A 12,249-nucleotide genomic window follows, 5' to 3' on the forward strand; every position below is an offset into this window, starting at 1 on the left:
CGAATACAGCCAACGCTAGTCGCTCAGGCCAGGTGGAAGACCTCCTGCCCCCAGGGCAAGCGAGCGCCACAAAGCGCCCCATCCCACGACATCCGGCCGGTAGGAAATGTTTCCCGTGAATGTCTGGTTTCATGGGTTAAAGATGACGGACGTGGGTGAGGGTGGAAAGGGGAAAGAGTAGCTGCAGGGCTACATCGTTGAACCAAAGGCCCAGAATCGGCCCTGACCTCGGCTTGGCAGAGCAAGGTGAAGCAGTCGAAATGATGGCCCCCCACCTCCCCCTCCCTCCCGCCAAAAAACAAAAAGCGGTGGGGGGGCATTTCTGATGGTGCAGGTGGGGGTGGATCAGAGGATGAGGATGGAGCAGGGTTCATGTGGGCAGGTTTTCGGCATTGATGCTGGACATGCGGATCTGGGAGCTGCTCTTGCTGAGGATGGAAATCTGCGTGCCGCCATTGGCCCCGCTGCTGGCCAGCGAGGGGTGACGATGCTTGAAGTCAACGGCAAAATACCGGTTTACCTTCCAGCTCCTCCACTTCCTCTTGATTTCGGACTGCACCTGTGGGGGGAAACTTGGAGGCGTCATTTGAATGAGCTCAGTGGCGTTGGAACCCGAGCGGCTCGCTCACATTAGCCGATTGGGGAACGCGTTGAACAGTGCAATGACGGGGGAGGGAGAGAGCAAGAGAGAGAAAGTGGTAGAGATAGGGGAGGAGAGGGGGAGGAAGAGAGCTCGAGAGAGAATGTGCTAAAGGGAAAATGTGCTAGCGAGAAAGAGGGGAGGGAGAAAGGGAAAAGAGAGAAGAAAGAGAGAAAGAGGGGAAGGGTGAAAGAGAGACAGAGAGAGAGGGAGTGAGCAGGGAAAGAGAAAGTGTGAAAGTGAGAAAGAGCATGAGGAGAAAGAGGGAGAGAAAGTGAAGGGAGAGATAGAAAGATCAAGAGAATGAGAAAGAGAGAGGAGAGGAAAGAGAGTGTGAAAAAGAGAGAGAAAGAGAGAGAGAGAGAGAGAGAGAGAGAGAGAGAGAGAGAGAGAGAGGAAGAATTCACCTTTGTTCTTATTTTGAGGAAGAAAAGAAAGAAAATTGAAAACAACTTACCTCTCCATTGAGGAAACAGTACAGAACTGCCACCACAAACCCCTGCAAGGAACAGACAAATGACATACAGTACATATACACACACAACATGCCATATAACCATGTATCCATTGACAGCACAGAAACAGGCCAGTTTGGCCCCATCTTCTCCCTCCTAGTTCCACTGACCCGCATTTGGCCCATAACCCTCGACACCTCTCCCGTCCATCTACCTATCCAAGCTTTCCTTGAATATTAACATCAATCTCGCTTTTACCACCACTGCCGGAAGTTCGTTCCACACTCTCACCACCCTCTGCATGAAGAAATTCCCCCTCATGTTTCCCTTAAACTTTTTCCCTTTTACTCTCAGTCCATGCCCCGGTCCCAATCGCTGGAGCTGTAACAGCATGGCACTGACTGCTTTGTTAATCATGCCACCATTTTGTCCTGGAGTTGTGCCTTGCAGGTGAAGATGCTCCGAGAGCAGAGGGGAGACCCAAAAGCAAAACCATAAACCTTCTGCTTTGGGGTTGAAAAAAAGCTGGTTTAATGGCGCAGTGGCAAGTGAGACTGAACATTGGTGAGACTGGATATACCCTGAGAGATCATATTGTCCAGCATCTTTGCTCTGCCCACTGTAATAATAGGGACCTCCCAGTGGCCAATCGCTTTAATTCAGTGGTTCTCAACCTTTTTCTTTCCACTCATGTCCCACTTTAACTATTCCCTATGCCATTGGGGCTCTGTGATTAGTCAGGGATTGCTTAAGGTGGGATGTGGGTGGGAAGGGAAGGTTGAAAACCACTGTTTGAATCGTCCCTCATTGACTCGTTATGTGCACGGTTTCAGAACTCCAAAGGAAATGGGCCAATGACAATTTTTCTCAAGCAAAATATTTCAGTAACAATTGGGCCTATAGCAGGGTTTCTCAACTTTCCCTTCCCACTCACATCCCACCTTAAGCAACCCCTTACTGATCACAGAGCCCCAATGGCACAGGGATGACTGAAAGTGGGATGTGAGTGGGAAGAAAAAGGTTGAGAAGCACTGGTGTAGAGGTTAGCTCAACATTGTTACAGCGACCAGCGACCAGGGTTCGACTCTGGTGCTTGACCATAAGGAGCTTGTACATTCTCCCCGAGTCTGCGTAAGTTTCTTCTGACCGTTCAAAATGTACTTAAGGTTGTAGGTCAATTGGGTGTAATTGGGAGGCACGGGTTTGTGGACCAAGAGGGCCTGTTGCCATGCTGTATGTCGAGATTAAATTAAGTTTGCCTTGAATGGTGAAGCTCTCTGAGGAGAACTCATCTTGCCAGGAAAGTCTATGTCCCCTCTCGACACAAAATGAAGTGATCAACAGCTTGGTCAAACAGTTACGCTCTTGAGGACTTTCTATGAGAAGAGTGAGAAGGAATTCAAATGCTTTTTTTTTAATGCCAGGAATGAGAATTTCGGGAGATGAAAGGCAGTGAATTCTAGGACAAGAGGGCACAACTTCAGGATAAAAGGGCGTCAATTTAAAAAATTTCTTTAGCCAGAGGGTTGTGAGTCAATTGAACTCGTTGCCTCAGGCAGCTATGGAGGCTAAGTCTTTGGCAGAGACTGACTGGTGTTTGATTAGTCAGGGCATCAAGGGTTACAGGGAGAAGGGCGGGGAGTGGGGCTGAGTAGCGGGGGGGGGGGAGGGGGTGGGATGGATCAGGACGTGATAGAATGGCGAAGCAAATTGAATGGGCTGATTGGCCTGTATCTCATGATCTTATGAATTCGGGCCTTGTGCAGTCCATGGACAGTGCTCCGACCAATTTACCTGGAAGGATCCCAATCCCAGCTCGAACACCAGCCGCTCTTGTGTGTTTACGTCTTCCGGGTAAAAGGCAAACACCGTGTAGTGAATCCCAAACAGTGGAATGAGGAGGAGTGTCGATCGGGCCAGCCTCCTGCGATCGGACAAAGGGGAGGGAGAGGGAGAGGAAGAGAAAGGGCACACTTTTAACACCAGCAAGTTCAAGACTGACATGCCAGATTCAAAAAGACTCCACTGATGGGTGCCACACAAACCGGAAGAAACTAATATTTCAATTCCTGTCAATGGTTCTTTTTTGAAGCTCATATTCCTGTAATAATCCAACCAAAATGCAATGTTGGGCACCATGTTTTTCCTGCAGTCATGGACAGACATTTTTACTCTGATGGGAGATACAGAATAAATTGGACTCTCGAGGCAAGTGGCGGCAGTTTTTGGTTTAATTTTAGAGATTGAGCAGGGTAACAGGCCCTTCCACCCCAAATTACCCCCAGGAGCCCAATTAACCTACTAGCCCCGCACGTCTTTGGAATGTGGGAAGGAGCCAGCGAACTCGGAATAAACTCACGGGGAGAACATGCAAACTCCTTACAGACAGTGGCAGATTCTAACCTGGGTCACCGCAATAGCATTTCGCTAATCGCGTCACCCTCAGTGGAACTTCCAGCATTCCCGCTCATAATTCCGGGGCGGGGGGAAAGGATGCCTGCAGGGGCACAGATGTGCAGAGGTCCTAACTTCATCAAGACTCACTGATGCGGGACTCGGCGAGAATGTTGCCAGGGTTCCAGGGTTTGAGTTACAGGGAGCGGTTGAACAGGCTGGGACTTTATTCACTGGAGAGTAGGGGTGATTTGATATAGGATTTTAAAATTATAAGGGGGACGGAGAGAGTCAATGTGGCTTTTTCCAATGAGAGTGGGGGAGAATCAAACAAGAGGACACGGACTGAGAGTAAAAGGGGAAAAGTTTTGGGAAAACATGAGGGGGAATTACTTCACGCAGAGGGTGGTGGGGGTGTGGAATGAACTTCCGGCAGTGGTAGTAGAAGCGAGATTGACGTCGATATTCAAGGATAGGTTGGGAAGGAAAATGAATGAGAGAGGTGTGGAGGGTTATGGGCCAAATGAGGATCAGTGGGACTAGGTGGAACACAGACTAGTAGGGCCAAACTGGCCTGTTTCTGTAGTGCAAATGGTTGTATGGGGGATCGGCCGCTTCTTGCAGCAATACTGGACAATGCTGCCCATTGAACCTGCAGCACCCTTGAACCAGTACAGGCTCAGCCAGAGGAGAGGAGACAAGAACTGGTGGGCAATGGGTTAAGGATGAAAGGATTGAAGAGAACTTCACACAGAGGGTGGTGAATGCGGGTTCGATTCTAACATTAAAGAAAAATGTGGATAGGTGTGTGGATGGGAGGGGTATGGAGGGATACAGAGGTGCAGGTCAGTGGGTCTCGGCAGAATAATAGGTTGGCAGAAATGGGCTGACGGGCCTGTTTCGGTTCCTGTGAGGGAGAGAGATAATCCGTTTTCAACCAATTGAGTCAATAATCTTTCTCACACTTTAAGTCTTCCTTTTAGTTATTTTTTAAAATGACTTTTAAAAGTGATTATTATTAAATAGATATTCGTGATCTCTCAATCGTTTGACAGCTGGTTCAGCTTTGGCTGATGTTTCTACAGTAGGCTGTCGCTCAGATTTAGATTCATAGAGTCACACAGTGTGGAAATAGGCCTTACGGCCCATCTGGCCCGTGCCGACCAAAATGCCCCGTCCACGCTCGTCCCACCTGCCTGCGTTTGACCCGTGCATAACTGGAAGAACCCAGGAGGCCCAGGGCCGCAGTTTGCAGCCTGGACTGGGCTCTGATGTTTGAAGCTCAGCATTAAGGTCACAGTGGGAGCAGCTAGAAAAATCTCTAGTCAATATTTAGCACATCAAAGAAACAGTTAAGTGTTGCTGTCGAAAGAGAAATGGGGTCCTCACACAGCCAGGGCAGAACCTAAGTGTCCATTTGCAGAACATCTGGAATGCCTTTAAATGAAGCAAGAGAACCTTTTGTACTTTAGCGAGACCACGCCTGCAGACAGATTAAGTCACTTTAACTGGGGAAGTCACACTTGCTTTGGAGACAGTGCCAAGAAAAGGGACAATGCATTGATTAAGAGTTTGAAATGGCTGTCCTACTGATGGGAATCAGTGATCTTGAAACTGGTCATGCAAATCAGTAAAAAATACATTTGTTAAAGGAAAAACACAAAGTTTTGCCTGCTTTCATGGCAAATCGACTCATATTTAAGTACAGCAGTGTGATAGTACAGATCTATCACCAATGTACATAGTGTATATAGTTACTGTATCTAGACTGTGCTTACAGCGATTGGCTGAGAGCTAAGCCACACCTATTGTTTGGGCCTTAAAGGGTTGTGTCCCTAGCCAGGTCGGATCATTCCGGACTGGTCGGCCACCTGTGAAGAGCTCCGGTCTTTTGCTAATAAAAGCCTTGGTTTGGATCAACAAGTCTTTGGTTCTTTCGACGAGCTCTACAAGCAGACAGTACAACAATAAAATATGTGCAGGGTGGGATGTTGCAGTGGGTCACAGAGTGCGGGGTACGGTGAGTTACAGAGTGTAGGGTAGGGAGTTGCCGTGAGAGTGAAACATGAAATCTGCTGATGCTGTGACTGTAGAATAAACTCAGAAATGTTCGAGGAGATGAGCAGGTTCACAGGAGGTAAAGATATATTCACCGATGATTCAGGTCTGAGCCCTTCCTCATGCTATATGTCTGTTAAAAGAGTGCGGAATAGGGAAGATGTGAGGGGGAGGAGTACAGACCACCAGGCAAAAGGTCTTATTAGAGGGCAGGGGTGTAGTAAGGTGAGAATTGTTTGGGTTGGGGGTTTGTGTTTGCCTCTGTGGAAGGAGATTAAGGGAAAAGTGTAAAGAGAGGGTGACAGGGCTGGAGGAAGGAGACATAGGGAACAATGGGGCAGGGTAGGGGATTCCAAAAACACTGGAGAAATCATTATTATTGCCATCCGGATGGAGGTAGCTGAGGGGTTGTTCTTCCTATTTGCAGGTGGTCTCAGTCTGGCAGAGAATGAGACCACAGACAGGCTTGTTGGCAAGGGCTGGTGAATTGAAATAGGTAGCCACTGGGTAGCTATTGGGGCGGACAGAGACGAGATGCTGAACGGAGTGAACTCCCAGTCTCCGGTACAGAAGTGACCACAAGGGGAGCACTGGATGCATTAGATCAGTGATTCTCGGCCTTTTCTTTCCACTCACATCCCACTTTAAGTAATTTCTATGCCATCAGTGCTCTGGTATTGTTTAAGGTGGGATGTGGGTGGAAAGAAAAAGTTTGAAAACCACCTCTTTAATCGTCTCTAATTGACTTGTTATGTGCTCAGTTTCAGAACTCCAAAGGAAATGGGTCAATGACAATTTTTCTCAATCCAAATATTTCAGTAACAATTGGGCCTAGAGCAGTGATTCTCGACCTTCCCTTCCCACTCACATCCCACCTTAAGCAATCCCTCACTCATCACAGAGCACCGATGGCAGAGGGATGTGAGTGAAAAGAAAAAGCTCGAGAACCACTGCATTAGATGGATTGTTCCAGTGTTGTCGTAGATACAGTGAGTCACTGTGTGCAGGGTGTGGTGTTGCAAAGACAGTGCGCAGGGTGGAGAGAAAAGTACATCTTTTACCAATGAGGGGTCCATTTCTGATAACAGCAGGAAAGAAACTGTCCTTGAATCTGGAGGGTCAAGTTTTCAAGCTCGTCTATCTTCTGCCTGATGGAAGGGGGGAGAAGAGAGTTTGACTAGGGAGGGAAGGGCCCTTTAACCTATTGATAGCTTTCCCGAGATAGTGGGGTGGGGGGGTGTGTACGGAGTCGATTGAGGGGAGGTGTGTGCACAGCTCCCTGCAGTTTCTCATGGTTTTGTGTGCAGTAGTTCCCGTCCCCCCTGCTCTGGCCCTCGAGTCTGATGCGCAATCAATTGCACAAAGACTGAAGTACTGGAACTGAAGGCTTTTATGAGCTCGAGATGGACAGCTTCCCTTGAGGAGCTGGCTCACACTGACCTGGACTCGAACTGGGGGCAGGGTTGTGGCATGACAGCCTTTATGGGAGAGAAAGGGGAAGTTTCACCACAAAGTCTAAGCTGGAGATCCAGTGAATCAATCTTATGCTAAAAGGCCAGACATTTAGAATTGCCAGGGGATGTTTGTTCACAAATTTTGGGGTGGGGAAGTGAGGGGAGATAAAGACTTCCAAGTGTTCACAATCCTTTGAGCAAAAATTGCGAATCTTTAAGAAGTCACCCCCCCCCCCCCCGTCAATTTAGTTCCTCCCATCCCTGACCTTAACGGTCAAGCCTGAAGCAGTTTCAAGTTCAATGCCATAGCTGCCAAACTTCCAATGAACTAACAATCTCTTATCGTAAACTTTCATTTAGATGGGACACTCCATCTTCATTCACTTCCTCAAATTCGCTGAGGATTTGATGTGTTACCATGTGCGAGATTGAACTTGGAGTGGCAATGATGTCATTAAACTGGAACAGGTCCAGATTTACCAGAAGCCATGACCCTCTATTTTATTTTGGATCCATGTGCCTAGCTCAGAGTCTACTGAATGTCCTTATGGTACCAGCCTTCACCATCACCCCCCGGCAATTCATTCCAGGCACCCACCACTCTCTGTGTAAAAAATAAACCTTACCCCTGAGGTCTCTTCTTACCTTAAGCCAATGTCCCTTGGTATTTGCTGTTGTCACCCCGGGAAAAAAAAAGAGGCTGTCTGTCTAAATATCTCATAATCATGTAGAATCCATTAAGATCCAGTTTATCAACTTTGCTTCATAAGACACATTCTCCAATCCAGGCAACATCCTGGTGAATCTCCTCTGCCCCCCTCTCCATAGCTTCCACATCTTTCCTATAATTAGGTGACCAGAACTGGACACAATTCCCAAAGTGTGCTCAAGTCAGAGTTTGAGAGAGCTACAACATTATTTCATAACTTTGACCTCAATCTCCAACTAATGGAAGACCAGCATCCCATAAGTCTTCTTAATAATCCTATCAACCTGTGCAGCAACCTTGAGGGACCTAAGATTTTGGGCTTCAAGGTCCCTTGTACTCTGCTTTCCCGTTTGACCTTCCAAAATGCATCCCCTCACACTTATTGGATTGAACTCCGCCTGCCACTTTTCCGCCCTCTTGTCTCTATCGAGTTGAAACCTGTGACAACCTTCAGCTCTATCCTATCTCCGTTACATCCGCAGACTTTCTGACCCATCCCTCTACAGCTTCATCCAGGTCATCTATGAAATTCACAAAGAGCAGGGGTCCCAGAACAGATCCCTGTGGAACCCCACTAGTCGCCGACCTCCAGGCAGAATACTTGCCATCCACTACTAGTCCCAGTTTTCTGCCGGCGAGCCAATTCACACAGCCAAAGATCCCACGAGTCTACCTTGTCAAATGCCTGCCAAACGTTTTCCATAACATCCAGATTTTTGAGTTCTATGGATCACTAGTTAACCTTTCCAACCAACTTCCCCACGGTTCTAATGCCTTTGAATTTGAACTATGTTGTCTCATAGAAATGGCTCACCTTTCTGGATGCCTTGGGCCTGTCCATTCCCACAACCTGCCTGAGTATGAGGGAATTCTTCTCACTGCACACGACATGTTTCAGTTTCATACATGGTCACAGAGCCATACAGCACAGAAACAGGCCCTTTGGTCCAACTCAGTCATGCTTAAGTAAGTTGGCGCTCTGGCCTAGTGCCAAATGCTTGGATGTGGCCCAGATCCTTCTCAACCTCTTATCCATAAATCTGACCAAGTGCTGAAAAGTGCTATAGCTTCCTCTGGCAGCTCGTTCCAGATATGGACCATCCTCCAAGTGAAAAAAAAATGTTCCCCAGGACCCTCTTAACTCTCTTTTCTTCAGTCTAGGCCCTCTAATTCTAAAATTACTTAAGTTTACTTGTCGCAAAATATCTAATACAGTGAGAAGGGTTCTCCTGTGACCAGTCCAACGTGCTATCTCTAACATCCATACAGCCACATAAAGCAGTGGTTCTCTGCCTTTTTCTTTCCACTCACATCCCATTTTAAGTAATCCCTGGGCCATCAGTGCTCTATGATTAGTAAGGGATTGCTTAAAGTGGGATGTGGATGGAATGATAAGGTTGAGAATCCCTGCTCTAGACCCAATTGTTATTGAAATATTTGACTTGTCATTGGCCCATTTCCTTTGGAGTTAGGAAACCGTGCACATAACGAGTCAATGAGGTACAATTAAAGCAGTGGTTTTCTTTCCACCCACATCCCACCTTAAGCAATCCCTTACTGATCACAGAGCCCCTATGGCATAGGGATTACTTAAAGTGGGATGTGAGTGGAAAAAGAAAGGACAAGAACCACTGGCGTAGAGGGCACAATTTACAGATGGTAGGATTACAATTAAAGGGAAGATCCATTAGCTGCTAGGGCAGGGTGGTAGAGGTTAATTCAAGAGATACTCTACGGGGAGCACAGTTAGGGTAGCAGTTAGCGCCAACGATTGGGACCGGGGTTCGAATCCCAAGCTATCTGTAAGGAGTTTATACATTCTCCCTGTGTTTGAGTCAGTTTTCCCCGGGGTCTCTGGTTTCCTCCCACAATTCGAAACATACCAGGGATTGTAGGTCAATTGGGCGGCACATGATCATGGGCCGAAATGGCCTATTACCATGCTGTGCGTCTAAATTAAAAAATTTAAAAGACTGATCATTGACTTTATTCACGCCCCTCAAAAGGGCACAACTTCAGGATTGAAGGGCGCCCATTCAGAACAGAGATGTGGAGGGTTTTCCTCAGCCAGAAAATGGGTAACCTCTGGAATTTGCTGCCACGGGTGGCTGTGGGGGCCAGGTTGTTAGGTGCTATTAAGGCAGAGATTGGCAGGTATCTGAATAGTCAGGGTAGCAAAGATCATGGGGTGAAGGTCGGGGAGAGGGGGTGAGGGAAAAAATGGAGGAACTCACGATGGAATGGCAGAATGAACTCGATGGGCTGAATGGCCTGCACCTGCTGATATTGCTTACGGTCTTATGATGCAGGACTACAAATGGAGTCTTGTGTCCAGCTTCGGTTACCCAGCTGAGAGCAAGATATTATTAAGCTGGCAATGGGGCAGAAAAGATTCACAACCAGGACTGGAGTTATATGTAAGGGCTGAATAGGCTGGGACCTTTCTCCCTGGAGTGTAGGAACTTTGGGGGGGGGGGGGGCGCTTTATAGAGATTTATAAAACCGTGAAGTGAACATATAAGGTAAATAGTCACCACTTTTTTCACAGGGCTTAGATTTAAGGTGGGAGGGGAAAAAATTCATAAGGGACCTGAGGGACCCAGAGGGTGGAGGGTATATGGAATGAGCTGCCAGATGAAGTGGTGGAAATATGGACAAATGTGGCATTCAGATACTCAATAGAGGGACATGGGTTGAACGCAGGCAATGGGATGAACTGGGTCAGCTGTGGACATTGGGTCCAAGGGTTTGTTTCTATGCGGAAGAACTTTATGACTGTATGAGAGGTTTATAGGCCACACCAGGATGACAGAAAGGTGTGGAGGTTGCAGCTTTACCAGCTCTCAAACTGTGAAGGACTCCTCAACTCCACTAGTCCAGTGACAGTCACGAATGGCTTCCTTTCTCCATGGAGTCACGTTCGAAACTTGTAATGAGGTTACACTCTGAATGTGTCCACACCTTCTGGACGAGAATGGCCCAACACCAGAACATAGAAACATAGAAACATAGAAGATAGGAGCAGGAGTAGGTCATTTGACCCTTCGAGGCTGCTCCGCCATTCAACGAGATCATGGCTGATCTTAAAGTTCAGTACCCCGTCCCCGCCTTCTCTCCGTAATCTTTAATACCCTTATACTGAAGAAATAGATCTAATTCCCTCTTAAATAGATTTAATGAACCTACCTCTACTGCCCTCTGTGGCAATGAATGCCACAGATTCACCACCCTCTGGGTAAAGAAATTCCTCCTATTCTCGGTTCAAAATGGTTTGCCTATTATCCTCAAATCATGGCCCCGGGTTCTGGATTTTCCCATCCTTGGAAACATCCCATCTGCATCCATTCTGTCCAATCCTGCCAGAGTTTTATAGGTCTCTATGAGATCCCCTCTCAATCTTCTAAACTCCAGCGAGTACAATCCCAATTTGCGCAATCTTTCCTCATCAGTCATTCCTGCCATTCCAGGTATCAGCCTGGTGAATCGCCTCTGCACTCCCTCCATTGCAAGAACATCCTTCCTTAGATAAGGTGACCAAAACTGCACACAATACTCCAGGTGGGGTCTCACCAAGGCCCTGTACAGCTGCAGTAAGGTATCCTTGTTCCTATACTCAAACCCTCTTGATATGAAGGCCAACATACCATTTGCCTTTTTAACCGCCTTCAGAGACTGATGTACAAGTACCCCTAGGTCTCTCTGCACTTCCCCATCTCTTAATCAATTGCCATTCAAATAGTAATCTGCCCTCTGGTTTGTATTACCAAAGTGCACACATTTATCCACATTGTAGTGCATTTGCCATGGATCTGCCCAGTCCCCCAATTTATCCAAATCACACTGGAGCTTCCTGACCCCCTCTTCCGTGCACACAACCCCTCCTAGCTTAGTGTCATCTGCAAATTTGGAGATATTCCACCCAATCCCCTCATCCAGATCATGAATGTAAATTGTGAACAGCTGGGGTCCCAGTACAGATCCCTGTGGCACCCCACTGGTCACCGCCTGCCACATAGAAGGATCAGGCCTTTCAGCCCCTGATGCTTATGCCGAACATATTGTCCAAATTCAACTAAATCTCTGCTGCTTTTAATGTGATAAGATGTACCTCCCAGCATAAACAAGGCCTCCTGTAAATTGGAGGAGCAACTCCAAATGTTCTGTCTGGGCACTCACCAACTGGATGGGATTAACATCGCCCTCTCTAGTTTCTGCTCCCCCATTCTCCCTCTCTCCCCCTCCCTCTGTCTCCTTTCCTCCAGCTCTCCTTGCCCTTCCCTCTCGATCCCCTCCACCTCCCCCCCCCCCCGTTTGCTGCCGTGACCTTCCTCCCATATCCACCTATTACCCTCCTGCCTGTGCTCCTCCCCTGTCCCTCCACTGCACCATTTTGTTCAGGTGCCTGTCTATATTTTGTTCCTACCTTGATGAAGGGCTCAAGCCCGAAACATTGGTTCTGGATCTTTCTCTTTGCTGCATAACGGACACTGTTTGACCTGCTGAGTTTCTCCAGTGTTGAGTTTTTTCTTCAACCATGGG

The 12,249-nt window shown here is 47.6% G+C and overlaps 1 protein-coding gene across 1 annotated transcript in view; it reads right to left on the reverse strand.

Moving 5' to 3' along the window:
* Positions 1–318: 318 nt before the first annotated feature.
* Positions 319–12,249, reverse strand: part of LOC138751930 (pituitary adenylate cyclase-activating polypeptide type I receptor-like) — an 88,519-nt gene continuing 76,588 nt past the window's right edge. The window contains exons 9-11 of the mRNA XM_069914920.1: positions 2,890–3,019; positions 1,098–1,139; positions 319–559 (exon numbers count right to left, since the gene is read on the reverse strand). Of these exons, the coding sequence (XP_069771021.1) occupies positions 371–559; positions 1,098–1,139; positions 2,890–3,019 (361 nt within the window). The 3' untranslated portion in view covers positions 319–370. The remainder of the gene's footprint in view (positions 560–1,097; positions 1,140–2,889; positions 3,020–12,249) is intronic.

This window comes from Narcine bancroftii, chromosome 1 (assembly GCF_036971445.1).
Source record: "Narcine bancroftii isolate sNarBan1 chromosome 1, sNarBan1.hap1, whole genome shotgun sequence".
Classification (NCBI taxonomy): domain Eukaryota; kingdom Metazoa; phylum Chordata; class Chondrichthyes; order Torpediniformes; family Narcinidae; genus Narcine; species Narcine bancroftii.